The 23,150-nt window shown below is 37.7% G+C and overlaps 1 protein-coding gene, 1 long non-coding RNA gene and 1 other non-coding gene across 14 annotated transcripts in view; 2 read left to right on the top strand and 1 right to left on the bottom strand.

Moving 5' to 3' along the window:
- Positions 1–23,150, bottom strand: part of LOC126926279 (phospholipase B1, membrane-associated-like) — a 57,252-nt gene that overhangs the window by 19,358 nt on the left and 14,744 nt on the right. For 5 of the 12 annotated variants that reach the window (XM_050742563.1, XM_050742556.1, XM_050742558.1 and 2 more), the window contains exon 5: positions 22,139–22,437. In XM_050742563.1, coding sequence (XP_050598520.1) covers positions 22,139–22,437 — 299 coding nt within the window. Of the gene's footprint in view, positions 1–210; positions 510–1,033; positions 1,211–1,313; positions 1,526–1,889; positions 1,986–16,183; positions 16,902–17,855; positions 18,053–18,109; positions 18,289–22,138; positions 22,438–23,150 lie in introns of those variants that run through there. The other 7 variants (XM_050742560.1, XM_050742561.1, XR_007714463.1 and 4 more) reach the window with 6 other exon arrangements.
- On the top strand, positions 209–22,390 carry LOC126926315 (uncharacterized). The gene is made up of 2 exons (XR_007714486.1): positions 209–355; positions 22,284–22,390. It is a non-coding gene; the product is annotated as an uncharacterized LOC126926315 (long non-coding RNA).
- LOC126926409 (U6atac minor spliceosomal RNA) lies at positions 10,661–10,765 on the top strand. Its single transcript, XR_007714542.1, has one exon. It is a non-coding gene; the product is annotated as a U6atac minor spliceosomal RNA (small nuclear RNA).

Here is a 23,150-nt window from a genome sequence, read left to right as displayed (position 1 = left end):
TCTGTAAATATTTCGGAAACTAAGTGAGTTTACTTACTAAGTGAGTCCCTTATAGGAACAAAGTCGAGTTTCATAACATACTGAAGTTCATTCAAATCGAAAGTGCAGCCGTTTTTGTGTATAAAGTATGATATAACAAAATCCTTATAAATTGCATATGTAAGTACAATATATCTAACATGCTTCATAAATTCAGTAAATTATACAAACCTCTCTATTATTTTATAATATTCCGGTCTTTGATCTCTGAATTGTAAAGCAAACATACACGAACATACAATCATGGATGACACATAGCACGGCAATGACTCTCTTCCATGGTGTGCAGTAATCAGTTCCTTTAAGTGAGGTGGTGGTATAAGAGCAACAAAAGTTCTTGGTAAATTGTCTCTTAATATTCTAAGAGTATTAATTAAATCTATTTTATGATCATTTAACATAGTCCATGGAGAAGAAGTTGTGCATATATCAACGCAAAAATCATTGCTTCCAATCATCAACGAAATCAACTGGAAAATATAAATATGTAGATACTATTGCGTAAACGATTAACTATTAAATGAAATTATAAATTTTGATTAAAGAAAGAAAGAATTTGTTTCATTTCATGCCATCATATAATCTTTTTTAATTGTAGTTATATTTTTTAATTATATTTGATGTGTGTTTTTAGTAAATAAAAGGTAATGAAATTAACACTTAAAAATAGTTCAGCTGAACTGCATAGAAATACTTCTCTAATTATAATGCCAATAATTTCATTACTGTCTTTCTTCCTTAGTAATGAATATATAAAGGCCTTGGGTAATTTCTATTTTAATATTTGAATATAAATGGTAAACGTAATATTGCTAATAATAGTAGATTACATTTAGTAACGCGAGAAATAATGTTTCTGATAATTTAGATTTTATGTTAATTTATAATCTATTAATCCGTTGTTAATTTCAATGATCATATGCATATTAAAACACCACTTGCCATACAGTAAATATGTATTGTATATAATTACTTTGTCTACGAACATACGAACCTTCCAATGTTTGTTGATATCTATCCTCGGGTCTTCTTTTATTTTATTGACCAAATATGTCGCCATGAAAGTCATATCCTTAGACATAGCTCCAATTTCGGCGACGTTTAACTGCGCAGCTGGATCAATACTTATAGAGTCGCCAAGTGAATAACCTACTAATTTAGGATTGAATTCCTGCATATAGGAAAATCGGACTATGAAAGATTTGAGTATTCGCATTTATGGCGATAACACAAATCGTATGCGTAAACAATGCAGATGTAAGAAATGAACAAACTTTAAGAATATTAGGAAGAGTCAGGTACTGTCGCCAAGTTCCTTGACCGCCGATACTGCCTACTATGCCTCTATTTTCAATGTTCATTTCCGACGAATAAATCGAAGTAGCTCCAGCGCCGATTGTCAAGGAATCACCCATTGCAGCAATGACATCTATGTCTCCTGGTCTTAAATGGTGAACCGATTCGGGAACATTCGAAGACCTGCCGGCTAAACAAATTAAAAACATTAGAATACATATTAACTTCAAAAAATAAGCATCAATTTTAATATTTTTAAATTACGGTAAGGTGAGGAGCTTGTAATGTTACATATCTGTCTTAAAAAATGATATTAAAGGACAAGATATTCTTGTAGCCACTACAAATTGTGAAGAACAGTGTTCTTCACTGTAATTTCCTGCCACAGAAATTTAACAATTGTTCCCGAAGGCAAATTGTACAAATTACAGGAAATAAAAAAAATCTGTGGTTTAAATTGAGTAATGATTTTAAAGAATGAATATCATAATATAATATTTACGGGTGATTTCATAAAGTATTTGACAACAATAACCATAAATTTTGTTAACTACCTGTTACGTTGCAAGGAAAAGAGACGTCTATTGGAACTTCATCTTGAAATTTATTTTTTTTCCGTAATTGAGATATCCGTTCCTCACTACTTGTACCTACAAAATAGTCCCTTTAAAATATTTTACAAAAATACTTCATCTGTGATATAATGTTGCACGCGATATCAATTTGATCAAAATTACGATCAAATAATGCAAAAGGTATGTCAAAATCTCATTGTGTTCGAACCGTTCGCCTATCAGACAAAAATTCAATCCATGCGAATTAGCGTCACCGTCAGGATAATCATTTCTAATATCGTGTAAATTAGAAAGAAAAATGAATGGGTTATGGGTTGGGTTAGAGTAGTAAAATAATGCTATCGTGAAATAATTTTCACATTGTTGCATTATGTCTCACCTGTCTGTTTGTCATGTACATACTTGATAGCGACAACGTACCTTCTTACCGTTACAAATACAGATAGCCCGCCGCTACTTAGTCTTACGATAATTTTTGACTTGGCTGTAAGAACCTCGGTACATTGCTTGAGCTAATATTTGGACAGCCGATGCTAGGCGAATCGAAGTAACTGAACGATGAGGTATCGATGGCAAGATTGTTGCGAGAGATGTGTAAAACAGTTTGACGAAGGATAAATTAATAGGCAGATAAACCGATGGCAGGCGATCCGACATTGCATTGTCAAAGAATAATGAATAATGAGCAGGGATATTGTTTAAAGGAGCTGGCCACGGTTTGGCATAGGCAGTGATGTGTAAATGGATTGTCAAAGACTGCACGGCACTTAACTCAGATTTTTGTAGTCGCAAAGTACTAATAAAAGTTCATATTTTTCTTTAAACATATAAATAATAATAATACAAATAAGTAGTAATCAAATTTACGATACGTTTACAAAACCGTATGAAAGAAAAATTAAGGGGGTATTCTAGTCTACAAATTTGAAAAAATCGAAAAGTTTTTTTTTCATATTTCCAAAGTTTGGACATTCAAGAATACGCCCTTAAAAGGATTTTTCAAAATTTCAATTATTTTATGAGTTAAAGCCATTTTTGTGACGCGGCATCTGCTCCGGTCCAACCGGAACAAGTGAACAATAGATGGTAGACGCTGCCCGGGTACCTACGTATGAATACCCTCATAAAACCTTTATTGTATTGTATCCCTTTTTAATGTATTTTTAATTCAATAATTCAATACGAACGATGTTTGGGTTCTGATACCCAAAATGATAACGAATCTTTAAATTCGTTAATATGGACTTTTGCTCCGAAGCACATGCACGCAGGAACGCAGACAATTCGAATTTCCACTTGCCTCGCAGTACGTACTTTTAATGAAGCTTTTATACCCACATTGAAAATCTTAAGTGTCATGGGAATCACGATTGGCCCAGAAGCTCGTGCGTTCGCAGTCGGGCGAGACGAAGTTCGCATCGAGCGCTCTGAATTCCGAGTTTCAGAGGCATCAAAGGAAGCCAGGACTGCTCGTCTCCATAAAAGAACCTCGAAGAATGAGCATTTTGAAGTAGAGGAAGGTTTCATGTATAGAGCAGGAATCGCTGATTAAAAATGTGTAAATATGCTGTACCATTCTATGAGTAAAATTGCCGGAAACTTGTCTCAAAGCCAACCTCTGCCTCAATCTCACTAAAAACAAAGAAAGATATCGAAACAGCCACAGAATACTTAAACACGAGCATAATAAACGCTATCCGCTCCTCAACACTTACTAAGACTACTATGAGCAAACACGAATATCCCCATTACATATTAAACAAAATCACAGAAAAACAAAAACCAAGAAGAGTATGGCAAACCCATAGAACACCGGATAACAAATGCAAACTAAACAACGCAACCAGGAAGTTAACCAAAATCATTAAAAAAATACAAAAATGACTGTTTCCAAAAGTACCTCGTCAATTTGTCCCCCTCTGCCGACTCCAACTACTCACTATGGAAGGCTTCCAGGAAACTCACGAGTCCCCCGCAAATAATCCGCAAATTCGCTGTCCACAAGGCGGATGGGCACGAAGCGCTATAGAAAATGCCAACCTCTTCGCCAACTACCTATCCAACGTTTTTAAAACTTATTCCTACAATACCGCTCCGGAAATAACAGAATACCTGCATTCTCCCTTCCAAATGTCTCCCCCCCATTAAACCTTTCACTTCTCTAGAGGTTACTGAATTAATCCATCGTCTGAATACCAGGAAAGCACCGGGACATGACCAAAGAAGTAACAAAGCAATTAAGGAACTACCTGTAAAAGGGATTGCACTCATTTCTTCAATCTTCAACGCAATTCTTCGCCTTGAATACTATCCCAAAACCTGGAAAACGTCAAAAATTACGCTCATCCCTAAACCCGGAAAACCAATACACGAAACTAGCTCCTATCGCCCAATTAGTCCTCTACCCACTGTGTCAAAACTATTCGAAAAGTTTCTAACGAATCGACTCCTTCCACTAATAGAGGATCTGAAAACTCTGCCAGATCATCAATTCGGCTTTCGGAAGCAGCATTCCGCAATAGAGCTAATCCACCAAATAACACACAATATCAGCCAAACCCTCGAAAAGAAAAAATACTGCTCGGCGGTATTCCTTGATATTCAACAGGCATTCGACAAAGTATGCCACGAAGGGCTTCTTTACTAACTTAAAAAAGTCCTACCACACACTTACTACTCCATCCTAAAGTCCTACCTAACCAATAGGCAATTTATGGTTAAATACACAGACGCCATTACCACAACTTTCCCAATAGAAGCGGGCATACCCCAAGGCAGTGTCCTCGGGTCCCTTCTATTCTCCATCTACACTGCCGACCTACCAATATCAACAGAAATAACCATAGCAACATTTGCCGACGACACAGTTCTATTAGCGTCCCACGCCAACCCGATAATAGCCTCATCCACTCTCCAGCGAGGTCTCGACTCAATGGAAAAGTGGTACCACAAATGGGGCTTCAAAATTAATGAAAAAAATCCACACATGTAACCTTCACGCTGCGAAAACAAACCTGCCCACAGGTTTCCATTAACAATATAACAGTTCCCAACGAGGACACAGTCAGATACCTGGGCATGACTCTGGACAGAAGATTAACCTGGAAACAACATATCTTAGACAAATCTAAACAACTCAGGGACAAACTCAAAAAATTTTATTGGCTCACTGGCCGTCGCTCCAACCTAAACACGCAGAACAAAATTACGCTCTATAACGCTGTAATAAAACCAGTCTGGACCTACGGAATCCAACTATGGGGAACAGCAAGTAATTCCAACATTGAAATACTCCAACGCTTCCAATAGATCTCTATTAAATGCACCCTGGTATGTTACCAACGAAACAATCCACCGTGACCTCAAGATACCTACAGTCAAAGATGAAATACACAAGTCCAGAAGCAGATATAACGCAAGAATCAACAACCACCACAACCCATTAGTCGCCCAACTACTGGACACGACGAACCAGATCCGCAGACTAAAAAGAAAATACCCTCTATATTAAATTCTTAGTTTCTACTAGAACCAACAATATAAAACTATTATAATCCATGTCATTGTATCACGCCAAATTAAGTTACTGAAAATTCTCAACGAGAATTGATTGTAAATATTCTAATAAATAAAAAAAAATTTTTTTTATGTAATCTTAAAATATTAATAAACTAATGATAAAAAATTGGATAGTCCAAAATTTTTTTGTTTCATTTGTACAGAGCTTCAAAAACAGCCCGAAATTCATGCCTCTAGACTAGAATACCCCCTCAAAATCATGCCTAACATTAGGATATTAATCCAATCCAATCTATAACCCACTGACTTACCGATTTTTATTTATGTTAAAATCGATTAACATCGATGAGGAAAATTTGAATTGAGTTTGTGGCTGCACTCGACAACAATGTGTATCGCTGAAGCGAAGTGTCTAATGGGCCATCAATATCCCAACGGTTCTTGCGACGAATATTCGAGAAGAAGGTGTGTGTGGTAACGATCGAGGACGCCTATCAAACGCGTGGATAGTGGGGATATTAAGGGGAAACAAAAAGATAAGAATCGAGTCTGATCGACAGTCGAGTTTGAACCAGGAAGTGAAAAAGTCGCGTTGTAACCGCGGAGTGAGATTGACTAGCGAAACCGTGAGCGATACGCGACGCGATCGAAAGAAGACACTTGTTAATAAATATATTGTTGATCTAAACACCGAATGACTATTTAACGCACTACACCCAATATCACCAAAAGTTATATAAGGTACCGCCACCATTTAAGCCAGAATGAGAAGGAATGGAAACTGAATTTAATTGAAATTCCTTCTTAATATCTCGGCAACGGAGACCGAGCGGTGGCTGCATGACTATAGGAGAAAGTCGATCAGGAAGTTGACCTTGACAACGTATTCCAAATTTATTGAAACATGTGTCCTTTTCAATGTAATAACCGAGGAGCTTTAAACAAACAAACGATGTTCCAACAAAAACTGTTACGGTAATAGTATGCAAATGAAATGTTTTTCATAATGCATGAAAAAAAAAAAATAATAGAATAAATACTAGAATTTAAAAGTCATGAAGGTAAATATACAAACATTTTCTGACTCACTGTATAAGGCAGCATAAAGAAAAAATGAAACTTTCTTATTTCTGCTTAGCGACGTATCAATACGTATGTTCACATGCTATGAGCACGTGTTGTCACGATCGCACATAAAAAATTGGATATATGTATTGATTTTTGATTAGTACACAAATTATATGCTCGTAATCGCCGAAAATATGGCGGCACGTGTGGTTCGTGATAAAAATGATACTAATAAAGTTTATATTTATTTAGTCCACGTTAGTTGATCATGATAGATGATGTACTGATCTACAATTCTGTTTCTGTAATATTTCGTTACCAAATTACTACTGATGGCCGGTAAGAACGATACTAACGTACAGGAATAATTAAGGTTTTGTAAGCTACAGAAAGAGTTATGTAACGTGTCTTGTTGAATTCATACATAATGATAAATATGTCTGTCTAGAAAAAGTTATAAATTGTACAGAAAAACTCATGAAATATTCACAATAAAGTTCTATTATTGTATTATACCGACTTTGGGAAAAAAGGAGGTGCCTTAATTAAAGCAAATAAGTGCAATATAATATAATATAATGGATATGAAAATAAGAAAGAAAGTTTATGAAACCGGTAGGAATTATTCTTTCTTCCGTGGTCTGTATCGACAGTAGGCAAGATTTAATGGAAATGTCGCCGCTCCACTTTTTAATAATAAGCTGCTGGATATTTCTTCTCCGTTCCTTAATCACGGTTTTAAATTTAATGATAATTGTTCGTTAGTTTGATTTCTACTGTTATCTAACGAGCAGAGAAACTAGAATTTCATTCAACCGTTTGCCACAAGATTAGATCCAGCAGAATATTTAATTATTTATATAGTTTTCACTCTTTCTGATGAAATGTGCAATTTTACTATGATCTAATATTTTTCTACCGTACATGGTATCATTTGCAAACACGTCAATAAATCTTATGAGGTTTAGAAAAATCAGCAATATGGCGACAGACAAATGAAACCAAACTATGTTCTTATCAGATGTGTATTACTATAGTAACGTTACTATCGATCAATTGCATTAAACATTATATCGCTCTGACGACTTGACAGGCTGTCGCTAATAAATTTCTGTTTTATGGTTGCATAAATAGTTACTATTATTCGATCGTTCGGCAAAAGGGTAAAAGTTGATAAAAACACTAAAAAAAGCACGGACCGTTTTTTTGGCATATATCTTAGGCGATACATTTCTAAGTAAGAAACGTTGTCCATTTTGACGTTATCTCTTGTGATTATTGAGATACGCGATTTTGAAGTACTATAAATATAATTTTCTTAAAAAGAGAAATTTAATCTCGATGACCTTAACCTTGACATGCAGTAGCTCAGGAAAGAATTCGAATTAAAATATACACGTTAAATATAATATCTGAAAATGATATTATAACTACTATAAGATGCAAGTATCAGGATTTTATATCCAAAGCTTCGTTCGAATCTAATAACATCTGTAAAAGTTATGAAACGTTCATCGGAATGAATAGGCAGAATGATACATAAACAGTACTGCAACAAAATTCCGCATAAACATTCTTACTGACGCACTTGCCAATTGTTTGAGTGACTTTGGAACCGAGATATTTCGACCCTTTTTATTTCACTCATTCAATTATTATAATTTGTCCTTCTCTACTAATTTTTTTCTTTGGTCTGCCTGTAGGATATTTGTTTGCGTCTGTTTCTTCTATTTCTGACTCTGTGATATTATAACGTATCACAATCTTATATTTTAGCGATTTATTGTTATAATTTTCATCTTTATGTCCTTTTTATATCAATTCTCTCTCGAATATCTATGTCTCTGATTATTTCGCACTTATTACCACTGCAGAGATTAATATTATTCACAACGAAGCACAAAACTCACTGCGCAATTTAATTCTACATCAACTGAGTGTGCCAACGTTTTCTTGTCACTTTGTATACGAAAGTATTGTTTAACATCGCTTAACATCTAGACGTTCGATTACTTTCGCGACCTTCTTTCTGTACATCCTTACAATGAAAGATTTCAAAACCTCTACAAACGTTATCGGATTCGTTCTAAATTTTAGATATACAGATGTATAATCTTGGCACTTGTATCTTATAGTAATAAGAGCATTGTTTTCACTTCTTTAATTGTCTAGAGTTTTAATAGCATGTGAAAACTTTCGTGAGCTACTGTATATTTTCAATATTTCTCCCTGCACCCCGTCACTAACCTAACCAAAACCCAATTTCCATTTGAAAGCACAATCAAATTGCTGCTTCTTATACTCGTATAACAAGACTGACCAGTATTTTAAGAACAAATGGAAATGGTATACGGACATCTTTTGACTTCACATTTACATAACAGCTCGTCACTTTTAATACACTTCAGGACTGCTGTTTAGCTGCGTTACGAATTTCGAAATAAGTACTGTTTACAAAATTCCTCATCTCAAGAACCAGAGGAGGGTGCCATTCATAGCGTATTCATAGATATAGATATAGCGTAGTCATAGCGTATTCAGAATTCATAGCGTATGTTACTTGAAAATATAATCTCTACGTTATTTATATGTTAAAAAAAAATGATCCGTGCTGTGCAAGTTCTTCTACACTTTTATCGAAAAAAATTTCGTCAACTTATCATTTTATCGCGGACATATATATATTCACAATGAAACATTAGTCTATGAAAAATAAAATTCACAATATTTCAATGTTCCTTCAAAAAACATCTCTCTAACCAAAAGAAAATGAAATTGCTGCATAAAGACGTATCACGAAATAAAGTAAAACAGACGTACCGTGAGAGTGCGTTAACCAATTACGATATCCACGATGGATGTTATTAAGAATCGATTTATCCAAGGCAGTTTTTTGCGACATGGTCAGCACGCATAATTCTAATGCAATGTACAGATACAGCTTCTTCATGGTAAGTTTTCTTGCACAATCAAATGGTCACTTTTACGTTTTCACAGTAATATTTTATTTTTATTGATTATAAAGACAAGAAAATATAAATTCTTGTGATGACCGCTAACTGTTACGCGTATTATCGAGGGCCCTTGATAGCAGCGCATTCGGTCTTAACTGCTGTTATTTAGCGATCGTTTGGCACACTGTTCGTACTCGTAATAGATTTGAAACTGCTGTGATACATGATCATAATAAGAGACAAAATATATACTTTGATTCAGATACTCCCATCTCTATTATCATTCTTTATATATCTATTTGCATTTACGTGGTCAACAAGGTCAAGAAAACTAATGAATACGAATAGGCAACGCTTGCGCAAAATGATTTACATATTGTATAAGGTGTATATACTACCATTATTTCTAATTGTACTTTAAACATACTATAGAAACTGTATGACAAAAAAAATATATGAAAAAAAAATTGTTTCCAAAGAAAAATATTACCGACTTTCAAACGCGTTAAATATTGAAAAATTACTTTTATTGTATTTATACAAATTAAGTGCGCTAAAAAATATGAAATAATTTCTGTTTTTATAGCGACTTCAAAAAAAAAAAAAAAAAAAAAAAAAAGAAAGCATCTCCGTAGTTTCGACCAATCGCGGGGAGACGGAATCGCGAGGAAACACGTCAACGGGAGTCTTAAATTCCCGTTACGATTATAATAATCGACGCCGCGAATAGATCGATCCCCTGATTTCCGTTGAGATAATAGGAGTGGTTGAGCTGGTATAATGCTGCGATTAACAGAGTTATAATCTATTTATTTCCCACAACGTTACACTGATGAGTTTACGCCGTTGCTTATGATATAGGTAACGAAGAAATGGATTGCTCTTATATGAGAGAATCCGGGTAGAGGTGTTGACTGATCTGAAGACCGAGATTGAATGGTAGATAGGTGACACCTTCGAAGACCTTCGAAAAAGTCTTGAGGTGTTGAGAGTATTCGAACTGAGATAGAACTGCTTGAATGTTCAGTTGATATAGACTCCCGATGATAGACTGTTCTGTTATTCCAAGAAAAAGTCTAGTGTAGTAGTAAAGGTTGAGTTGACGTGGAATTTGGAGTTGACTCCTGATGTCGTGGAAGAAATATAGATGACGTGACTGCTCTGTAGTTATGAGAAGCAGTTGACTGTTCTATAGGTTCCAGAACAAGTGTGTAGTATGAAAGGAGAGACGTTTAGCACTCCCCTAGACAAGGATGGAACACATATAAATGGTAAGGCACTGTCGCCTTTCGACGGCACTTACCAGATTTTTTTGTCAACGCCCGTTGGCTGTGATAGATACACCCAGTTGACCGTGAACCTCCGAGTAGGTCGGACCTCTCGGCCCTAAGGGACTACCAGGCGTAGGCACTAACAGTGAGCGCGGCAAGCTATACAGTGTACAGTATACAGTGAGAGAGTGAAAAAAAAAGAAAAAAAAGAGTGCTAAACAGTGAAAAAATAGTGATAATATTACCCCCCCCCTCTCAAATGTCTCTCCCCATTAAACCTTTCACTTCTCTAGAGGTTACCGAATAAATCCATCGTCTGAACCCCAGGAAAGCACCAGGACATGATCAAATAAGTAACAAAGCAATTAAGGAACTACCTGTAAAAGGGATTGCACTCATTTCTTCAATCTTCAACGCAATTCTTCGCCTTGAATACTATCCCAAAACCTGGAAAACGTCAAAAATTACGCTCATCCCTAAACCCGGAAAACCAATACACGAAACTAGCTCCTATCGCCCAATTAGTCTTCTACCCGCTTTGTCAAAACTATTCGAAAAGTTGCTAACGAATCGACTCCTTCCACTAATAGAGGATCTGAAAACTCTGCCAGATCATCAATTCGGCTTTCGGAAGCAGCATTCCGCAATAGAGCAAATCCACCAAATAACACACAATATCAGCCAAACCCTCGAAAAGAAAAAATACTGCTCGGCGGTATTCCTTGATATTCAACAGGCATTCGACAAAGTATGCCACGAAGGGCTTCTTTACTAACTTAAAAAAGTCCTACCACACACTTACTACTCCATCCTAAAGTCCTACCTAACCAATTGGCAATTTATGGTTAAATACACAGACGCCATTACCACAACTTTCCCAATAGAAGCGGGCATACCCCAAGGCAGTGTCCTCGGGTCCCTTCTATTCTCCATCTACACTGCCGACCTACCAATATCAACAGGAATAACCATAGCAACATTTGCCGACGACACAGCGCTATTAGCGTCCCACGCCAACCCGATAATAGCCTCATCCACTCTCCAGCGAGGTCTCGACTCAATGGAAAAGTGGTACCACAAATGGGGCTTCAAAATTAATGAAAAAAATCCACACATGTAACCTTCACGCTGCGAAAACAAACCTGCCCACAGGTTTCCATTAACAATATAACAGTTCCCAACGAGGACACAGTCAGATACTTGGGCATGACTCTGGACAGAAGATTAACCTGGAAACAACATATCTTAGACAAATCTAAACAACTCAGGGACAAACTCAAAAAATTTTATTGGCTCATTGGCCGTCGCTCCAACCTAAACACGCGGAACAAAATTACGCTCTATAACGCTGTAATAAAACCAGTCTGGACCTACGGAATCCAACTATGGGGAACAGCAAGTAATTCCAACATTGAAATACTCCAACGCTTCCAATAGATCTCTATTAAATGCACCCTGGTATGTTACCAACGAAACAATCCACCGTGACCCCAAGATACCTACAGTCAAAGATGAAATACACAAGTCCAGAAGCAGATATAACGCAAGAGTCAACAACCACCACAACCCATTAGTCGCCCAACTACTGGACACGACGAACCAGATCCGCAGACTAAAAAGAAAATACCCTCTAGAGTAAATCCTTAGTTTCTACTAGAACCAACAATATAAAACTATTATAATCCATGTCATTGTATCACGCCAAATTAAGTTACTGAAAATTCTCAACGAGAATTGATTGTAAATATTCTAATAAATAAAAAAAAAGAAGAAAATCTATTTTTCTCACGAACGACGCTTCCTCTTCTCGAACTTTCTCTTAAGGGCGGCTAGCAGCCTTCCCTAACCACCAATATGGAAATTGACCAATTAACAGTAACGCCAATGTCCCTCACTTTCCGAACGAAGACTTTTCTCCACGATTCCGATAATCTCGTGTCCTTAGGCGCACCCATCATAGTTTTCCTCGACAGCGTTACCGTGATGGAGAACCACTCTTCCGCACGATCTCAACGACGATTCAAGTAACCCTCAGATACGTAGTGATTGCCCCATGTATTAACATTGAGTACAACTTAGACGCTAAAGAAGAGTAGAGTTCGTCATCCCGTTGACCGCGGAGTCGTTATTGAGCCTAGGATCATTGTCATTAGCTTCTCGAGTATCTAATTATCGCGATTACTTGTCAAATTCTATCATAGTCATATTTGCACTAGTAAATATCTCCCCTATTGCATAATGATCACGTCTAATGCCAATAGGGATTCGTTTCACACCCTTAACCCTAACTCTAATCTTAACGCCAACCCGACATATATATGTCGGAGATGAGGGGACATCGGGGCTTTTCTTTTGTAATTTTTGGGAAGATCCCCAATACTTTAGTCTAGACTATTTGTTATAGCTGTACTTACATGATAAGATTTAGAAATAGTTGTTATGATTCAATCCTATTATGTTTGCCCGAGATCTGTGACGGTGGATTTCGAGGTGACACAACTGGTCGTCGAACGTAGCCACGGTCACGGAATGAACGTTTTTACCTAACAGAGAAGTGCCAATATTGGGGGACACACGTTGTATTAACAATCAAACCCCGGGCAGGAGCAATGTCAGCTCTACGCGGGTCTGCCTAGCAACGGCGGCTGAAATTTTGTTGATATCCCCGGGCAATATGCAACGAACAAACGCTATCGTAAGGAGAGGAAAATTCCCATCGGTATATTATTCTTGCGATCGCCTTGGAGAGTTTGATACGTCGTCTTTACGTGGATTATTATACCGAGTGTGGCAGAAAACGTTGCTTTGAGTTACCCCGTTGACCGTGGATTCGTTATTGGACCTAAGAACATTGTCACTAACATCTCGAGTGTTTAATCACCATGTTATTGTCAAACTTTGTAAAAATCAATATTCATACCAGTAAATTTAATCTCTATTGTTGTTACGCCACGAGGTTTACCACAGGCTATATTTTCTAACCGCCGCTCGCGGCCCTACAATGTCGCAGTCAGATCGTCTTATCTGACCGCCGGATCATATACAATGTATCGACGAGCGCATAGCTGCCGCCAAGCAGCGAGTTCTCGAAACGTCGAATTTTGTCCGTTACGTTTTCCACGCAAGAACAGACATACGTGATCATAGGCGCGAACGGTGGCGTGACCAAAGTATAGTGGGGGTCGTCTTAAAAATGAGACAAAGAAATCATCTAAAGTCAGTCTGTTCCTTGTGACACGTCGAACGTTACACATTGAATCGAATCTAACACATAACGTCTGTCTCAAGCTGCGAAGTGCGATAGGTCTCGTTATAAGCAAACCGCTAAACAAACCTTGACTGTTATCTTTTTCGTTTTTAATTTTTGATCTTTGACTGAACTTGTTGTTTCGTTACTTTTATTAAACTTTTATCAACCAACCCAGTATAGTTGTTCATATACACTCAAACCTAACCACCTCTCTTCCCGTAATAGAAATAGGGGATCAATCAGTTCGTGGTGTCGATTGTTTAATCGTAACGAGAATTTACGACTCTCGTTGACGCGTTATCTAGCGATCGCGTCTCTCCGCGAACGGTTGAAACATTTGGTCCTTCGAGCCGGATTCAGTGTCAAGTGAAAAGTGCACGCCAGTGACACCCACTACCATACAGTGCCACGTGAACCCAACACAACCAGCAGCGGAAGCGTTATTACCTCAGCGAGGTCAGTAACGTAAAGGGTCGTCACCTTTGAAGAGGTATAATTCGGTGGATGAAACGCAACCACACAGCCTCCTGCCACAAAGTGGATAATCGCCAACAGAAGTAAGTTCAAACGATTTCACTTTCAATTACATAACAAATAATGGCAACCGGAAACGAACTCGCCACCTTGCGTCGACGCCGGGGCTACTATATCGCCCAGTTTACACGCTTCGCAAAAAAACTGGACGACATCGAACAATCAGGCTGTCCGGAAGAGATCGACTTGATACAAATTAAAGATTGTCTAGAAATCTACGAGACGGAACTTCGTGCCATACAAAACCAGATCGTAGCTATAGACGAGGGAGAGATCGCGCGCGGCATTGAACTAGCGGAAGAATACGAAAAACTACAACACCGAATAACTAAACAATTGATCAATATACGACGAAGTACGCCGTCACAATCGACAAGCGGCGAATCAGCCGCCGGTCGCGAGTCTGCTTCGCTTAAACTACCGGAGGTTCGGATACCTACATTTGATGGCGCCCTCGAGGATTGGCAGTCATTTTACGATACCTTCTCGTCAACGATAGATCAAAATGAACATTTAACACCGGTTCAGAAATTTTATCATCTCCGATCAGCCCTGACTGGATGGGCCGCGCGAAGCATACAGTCATTAGCCATCACCGAGTCGAATTACGCAATCGCCATTGACGTTCTTAAGGAAAAATTCGACTGCCACCGTCAAATCTGCATGCGTCACTGGGACTTGATATTCGACTATCCGAAAATAACTAAAGAAACACCCGAAGCTATAGACGATCTTATCGAGACGGTCAAGGTAAATCTCCAAGCGTTAGAAAAACTCGGGGACCCAGTCACGTCAAACGTCGTTCTCTTAAAGCTTTTCACGTCGAAGCTACCCTCAGCCATCATTCGCAAATGGCAACGTACACTACCGGACAAGAAACTACCGTCATACACGCACTTGGTAGATTTTCTGAAAACACGGACGAATGGCGATAGAACGTGTTCAGCATCAACCGTCAAAAAAAGGGCGTCCGATCAACATGACCGTCGGCGACCGAACGCGCCGCGAAGTTATACATTCATAACTACACATAATACGTTGGTTTGTCCGAACTGCCACGGACAACACGAATTATGGAATTGTCATGTCTTCAAAGCGAAGTCGCCCAAAGAACGCCTGGAAATCGCCAAAAGGGCGTCGCTCTGTACCAATTGTTTAGGCAAGGGACACCCTCTTACGCAATGCTCCGCGGGGTCATGTCGCATCTGTAGACAGCGACACCACACGTATCTGCATCAAGACCATGGGCATAGCAAACCACGAACACGTGTCAACCGAACAACGAGCGGTCGATCGTCCAGCGACCGATCATCCAACGGTCGATTTTCGTCTAGTTCACCGACCCCGCGTTCGTCACATCGTTCGAGTCGCACATCCTCGTCTCCCCGAGCATCTCACCGAGCGTCTCACCGAGCGTCTCACCGAGCGTCTCGCCGAACGTCTCCCCGAACGTCTCCCCGAACGTCTCCGCGAACATCTCCGAAACGCGATTCTCGGTTGAAACAATTATACAACAACAATGGCTAGTCCGAATGAAGATTCGTTACACGCCCATGAACCGAACGTTAACCCGACATATACTATAAACAAAAACAAAATATCTTCAAAACAGGTTAGATTTTATGTTGAATTTAAACGACCGGCAAGGACAGGGAAAATGTTTCATTGCTCAACGCATTATCAATTTCCATTATTACTTTTATTGATACAGAAGTTTTAATACAAGATCACAACGATATGATAATGACTGAAATACTACAGTAAAAATTAAATATTGCTATGGATCCAATATTGGCTCTTATTTCAGAACATTTGCTGATTATAATTTTTGTCGCTTCTGAATAGCGACCATGAAATTTGCATTTTTAAATTTAGTTACAATCAAATTGTTAGATAGCATACTTATTGTACCTTATCAGAACATATTTGGGAATGTCACGTCGCTGAAATAAATAGTTGGAATAATAAAATAGTGAATAAAATGGATAATGGATCCCTGTAGTTGTGAAACCCGTCATTAATATTCCATCATTATCATCGGATCAAAGAATTCGTGACAAGTTTCAGAATTCTTTGGACCTGTACAATAATATACTAACAATGTTAATAAATTAGCACTATTTCACATTTTCGTTACCTTTTTTCTTTAGGGTTCTATAATTTTGAATTCAATCGGTCAGATTGTAACTTTTTTAACTTTTATAAAACACTTTTATAAAATTTCAATTATTTTGCTATCAAATTTGCTAATATTTTAATAAAATATACCTATTCGTATTGGCGATTTGTGCTCTTCAAGTTGTAAAATTTCTAATTGATGATATCATTTCCATTGTGCAAGAAGAGTTACATCGGAATATTCGGATTATTTGCTTTCGAACTAATGTTCATTTTACTGTAAAAAGAGAAGCAACACATTATTTTATTTAATTGATACTGATACTATGATATCAACTGCTCTTCGAGATATATCGGACGAGCGGTGATTGTTGATTCTGATTTTCAAGGTGCCGCAATCGGTCAGCGCCGAGAACGAAGGATAAAATGGGCTCGTGGAGAAATCTCCAATGAATCAAAAAGAAAAAAAGGCAATTTCGATTTAACATTTATTGAACAACAAAAATTAACGGTGCTGGACGACCAAACTTTACGCGGACGTTTATAACGACAAAGGCGATTGAAAGAATTCTAACTTTCCTAAAAATTATACTAAAAAGTCGTTGTAGTGCGACGCGTAACGCGTTCTGAATAACGGGTTTGATCTTGGCGAATTTACTCTTTGTTCTAAGGGCGGCGACAAGCTAGTACCGAAAAATGCATCTTTGTAAGCGCGGTAACATGACCGTTTCAGAAATTGGACGATGTGTTGCAGATGTGGAGTGCGGAAGAGACACATAGACGCAGAACTGGAGCCATATAAATAATTAACGAAGAATATGGAAATTTATGTTATTCGAATCTTAACACAAGATTTTCATTACTGTATCTAGAACGCGACTGTATGTAGATTCATCTAATAAGTATAAAGCAATATTAGATTTAGTACTAAAGCGCGTTACGCTTCTTCTAGAAAATCTATTTAAAAATGATGTGTTCGTTTTATTTAATATTATTTAAAATTGAAGTAAATAGTCTGGATGGTGCAAAGGCAATCGGGAAGCTTAGAATCTTGTAGCGACTGTAAAACTATGTCATACAGAAAGTGTAACTCTAAGGAATTGTGTACAAGAAAGAAGAAATGTAGGAAAACAACTTTCCTTTCATTCGTTACACAGAAATATACCGTATTGATACGCACAAATTGCTCGTTCCTTTAATTGAATGGAAAGGCAATACATCTTCCACTTACAGAAACTGTTTTTAATTTCTATAACCATCCTTAAGTTTCGTTGTTCTGTGAATTTTTATACGTCATCAAGAACGGTCTTTCCGAAGTAGGACACAGAAATTTTTTAAATAACGAAGTGAGAGTCCTACTCTTGTTACCAACTGGTTCCAACAAATTGTTCCACAGATTATTCGCATCTTGAGAAACACAAAACATTTCTGATTATCATCGTAACGCTTATTAAATAATTGTATAGTTTCATCTGTTATACTCACACAGTGCATGTAGTTTTTGACTCCAATGAAAGCAATCAGCATTCAAATATGAGAAGTCGCTAAATCCATCCTCGGCAAGAGGTAATTTTGCATCTTCCAGAGTCGGTAAAATTTCTACGGTGAAGTCATTCCTATGAAATTCTGGATAATTAGCGACTTCTTCGTCAATCTTTTGCCACCTAAAAAAAATGAAACAAAATGGCATATTCTTCGTATGTATCGTTGAATCGATATCGAATGGTACTTGAAATTTGTTAGGGAAATAATATCGCATAAATGTGCAAAAATAAAAATAAGCTGATTGTGGGGCGAATAGTCGCACCGCGCTGAGACAGAAGTAAAATTCCTTTGCTAGTTATTAAGATTTCGCATTTTTTCAGTATAAGTATATCACATTTTGGTTTCGTAATTATACTTCGTGATAATTTGGATTATCATAGTAACTAAAAGTTCGTAGTTTTTCATAGTATAATTTTTGTTACACGTAGGAGAATATCTGGAATAATCTACTGCCAAAATTAACGATTTCCGATATACGACATGGTAATGGAAGGGTGTAACATCTTTTCAAGATAATTAGGATAAATGCCGCATTCCTAATCGGGATATACGCCATATTGATTTAGTAATGGCTAGAGGTGAATTTAAACTGTTTCGCACTGGGGGAGAATTGTCGATGATTCCTTTATGGAGAAAAAGAAGAATGAAAGCAAGGGTATTTACACCATATCGTTACGACGCTTTTGTCACGATCGGCATACTTCAAATCCGATGGACCGATGATGGAGATAAAGATGTGGCGGCCTTGGCGACAATGTATATCGCCGAAGTGCCTAATGAGTCATCGATATCCCAACGGTCCTTCCACCGAATGTATAGAAGCGTGGCAACGGTCACGTACGCCTACAGGGTAGTGGGGATATTGAGGGATGACAAACAAAAAAGAAACATATCCCACCGAAAGTCAAATTGTAAGAGATTCAGTCTTGGAAAGTCACGGCTGGAGCTCAGAACCAAATCGCAGTCAGTGTAAACTCAGAGTACAAGAAATAAATTCTCTTGTTCTTTGTTACCTTTTATTTTTCTTTTCGTTTGAGCTACCCCCTTTTTTATTTTACGTGACACTTTCATGGAATTTGTCAATAGCCTGTTTGCATTCCGATAATTTCTGCGCTCACGCGTCATTCGAGTAAGGGTCGCGACGATCTTCGTGATAAGAGAAACGAAATGTTAGAGCTCCTTCGTATCAAGTTTCTGGTTGATCAGTGAGGGGTCATTATCGTATTTATTGCTACGCGCAGACTCGAATTGCTGAGTCTTACGTTAGCCATCGAGGCGACGACATTTAGGATAACCTCGAACGGGGCGATCGCGGTGCGTGTATCAAATTTGTATAAACATTGCTTATATACGTTATTATGTATTAATTAGTTATAGTGGCAATAGATTAGAGGAAACATTGATCCTCTCTACTCGAAAATTTAATGGGACGACTTTCGAGTTGTTGTTATGGATTTTAATGAGTAAGCAGATTTAACGTCTAACCTATGATTTTTCTTACAAGGATGGTTTACGTTTTCGAATGCCATAATCTTTTTTTCTACGATTTGTACGAGGTCAGTTGCGGATCTACATTCGTTCGTGTAAAAAACAAAGCGCAATTCTGTAGTTCTCGATTTTCATCTTATTTTAGCTATAAGAATTTGTACCGAAACTTACCTGCGGTATCAGACGAGTATCGATACGTTTATGGTGTTTCAAGTACAGTACTTGTTTCCTATCGATTATAAAAGGATCAATATCGATAACTGATACCTTTGCCTTTGATATTAATGGATAACAGATTGAAATTCGTAGGTCGATGTCGATAGCATTGATACAGTATCGGTAACATTACTACATATGTGTTATAGAAATACGAACTGATCGTCTGAATACGTATTCATAATATACGTTTATAAATATACTTATCAGTGTTTTTTCATCCAAAGTTGGGCCCGACATTGCCCGAGTCACCAATCAGATCTTAATGTGAATTGAATTCAAAGATGATCAATCTATATCGCTTTCTAACAACTCTTTTCAATAAAGTTATTCACCAACATTTAACAAAAATGAAATTCGCTTAAATATAAAATAAAAGTTAAGGTAATTGGGCACAAAAGCGGCTGCACCTCCGATTTTGATGAAATTTAATTATAATGTAAAACTCATCATTTAGAACAACATTATACCGTTAGCCAACCTTAGTTTCCGAGATGTTTGCAAGAATCTGCTGGTAATACTACATTAAATCTTATCTATACATGCACGTCCATGGCAACATATGCGTTAGCGTGGTGCCATCGTTTATCCGCCGTTTCTATAAACATATCATAGCTTTATATCAGATGAACTCGTGGAAAAGCGGAAAAGTTTGACAAAACACGGGACTCAGCAATGTTACTCAATGACGGCGGCTAATAGCCTCACGCGTTTTGCGGTGCCATTATGCTGAGCGGCAGGCTAGACACTCGGCAACATTGAGTACCATTGTCGTTAGCACAGGGTCATAAAACAATAATAGGGTAACCACGCCTGACAAACCTCCTGCAGGTCACAGCCGTCGAGACGATAATCAGCTGGTGTCCCAGACCCAGAAGACTGTAACAGGATAGCCGCTTGTGACTGGCTCCCGGCGGCAACCCCTCGAGAAGTCCCAAATCCCAGCATATAAAAAAGCTCCCAAAATCAGCACTTGAATCACTCTGCTGCAAAATTCTGAATCGTACACCCTCCGTCATAACAATCTGAGCCGTTACTCTGTTGGATTCAAGAAATTCTACTATCACATCTAAAAATCCGAATTTTATTTCCTTACTTGTAAAGCATTCGGACTACGACGTAAGGAAATTACTAGTGATAAGTTAATTCAGTGTGAGGTGGTATGTGTTGTCTGTGATAGTTGTAGTTGCCGGCTGTAGATGTCGCTGCTGGAGTACTGCTAATTATTCTTCTATTTTTGGTGCGTGGAAGAAAAATTGGACTTCGATCGCCGGGAGTCGTACCCGGGTTCCGAACGTTCGTAGCCTAAAGCGCTAACAACTACGCTATCGTGTCCGTTTTTTAGTTAGTGTCGAGTAGCGGTATTTGTTATCGAGTACCGCCACAGTACCCCCTTACCAGAGATAACGTTATAATCTTAGTGTGGTAAAGCGTCAGCCGATTGTTGTCAGGCCCGTGCCGATGTTATGCGAAGTCTTCGATGTGGCCATGGTTACCTGACGGTACGGTGCGGGGCCGTTCCTCGTACGGTCGTCAGCCTCTGTTTCTCCTTGTAATCGTCTCGTTTCCAGTTACCTGCATGTGTGAGTGGGGAATCAGGCGTCGATATTTTGCTGAAGGAAGGGCCGTCCGTGTTCGTCGTAGCGGCAGGTCCAGATTGCCACAGTCTTAGATTCATGATGATGGAAGGCTCGTAGCGTTATCACGTTCGCACCTCTTTTCGCTGTCAATTATGTCGAGGTCACCAATTTGAGGTGGTATATGTTATCCGTGATGATTGTAGTTGCCGGCTGTAGATGTCACTGCTGGGGTACCGCTAATTATTCTTCTATTTCGATGCTTGGAAGAAAAATCGGATCACGGGCGCCAGGAATCGAACCGATCGTTCCTGACCTAGGGTGCTAACAACTGCACTACCGTGTCCATTTCTAGTTATTGTCCAGTGGCGATATTTGTTGTCGAGTGCCGTCACAGGTGATTTCTTGTATCTCCTGTGTGAGACTCACGCATATATTGCCTCATGAGCAAGATTTAATATAATAGTAGTAACAGCTTTCTATAAATATTTCGGAAACTAAGTGAGTTTACTTACTAAGTGAGTCCCTTATAGGAACAAAGTCGAGTTTCATAACATACTGAAGTTCATTCAAATCGAAAGTGCAGCCGTTTTTGTGTATAAAGTATGATATAACAAAATCCTTATAAATTGCATATGTAAGTACAATATATCTAACATACTTCATAAATTCAGCAAATTATACAAACCTCTCTATTATTTTATAATATTCCGGTCTTTGATCTCTAAATTGTAAAGCAAACATACACGAACATCCAATCATGGATGACACATAGCACTGCAATGACTCTCTTCCATGGTGTGCAGTAATCAGTTCCTTTAAGTGAGGTGGAGGTATAAGAGCAACAAAAGTTCTTGGTAAATTGTCTCTTAATATTCTAAGAGTATTAATTAAATCTGTTTTGTGATCATTTAACATAGTCCATGGAGAAGAAGTTGTACACATATTAGCGCAAAAATCATTGCTTCCAATCATCAACGAAATCAACTGGAAAATATAAATATGTAGATACTTTTGCGTAAACGATTAAATATTAAATGAAATTATAAATTTTGATTAAAGAAAGAAAGAATTTGTTTCATCTCATGCCATCATATAATCTTTTTTAATTGTAGTTATATTTTGTAATTATATTTGAAGTGTGTTTTTAGTAAATAAAAGGTAATGTAATTAACTCTTAAAAATAGTTCTGAACTGCAACCAAACCAGAACTGCATAGAAATACTTCTCTAATTATAATGCCAATAATTTCATTACAATCTTTCTTCCTTAGTAATGAATATATAAAGGCCTTGGGTAATTTCTATTTTAATATTTGAATATAAATGATAAACGTAATATTGGTAATAATAGTAGATTATATTTAGTAATGCAAGAAATGATATTGCTCATAATTTATATTTTATGTTAATTTATAATCTATTAATCCGTTGTTAATTTCAATGATCATATGCATATTAAAACACCACCTGCCATATAGTAAATATGTATTATATATGTCGGAGATGTAGAGACATCGAGCCTTTCTTTTGGAAGATTTCTCAATACTTGGGCTCGGGGTGACATAACTGGTCGCCGAACGTAGCCACGGTCACGGGATGAACGAAATGTTTTACAAAGGAGGTTCCAGTGTTAAGGGATACGCTGTATAAACAATCAAGTCTTGATCAGGAGCAATGCTGGTTTATGTGGAACTGCCT

Source organism: Bombus affinis, chromosome 17, assembly GCF_024516045.1.
Source record: "Bombus affinis isolate iyBomAffi1 chromosome 17, iyBomAffi1.2, whole genome shotgun sequence".
Lineage (NCBI taxonomy): Eukaryota > Metazoa > Arthropoda > Insecta > Hymenoptera > Apidae > Bombus > Bombus affinis.
The sequence above is the reverse complement of the archived record's forward strand: the minus strand, read 5'-3'. Positions and strand labels throughout refer to the sequence as shown.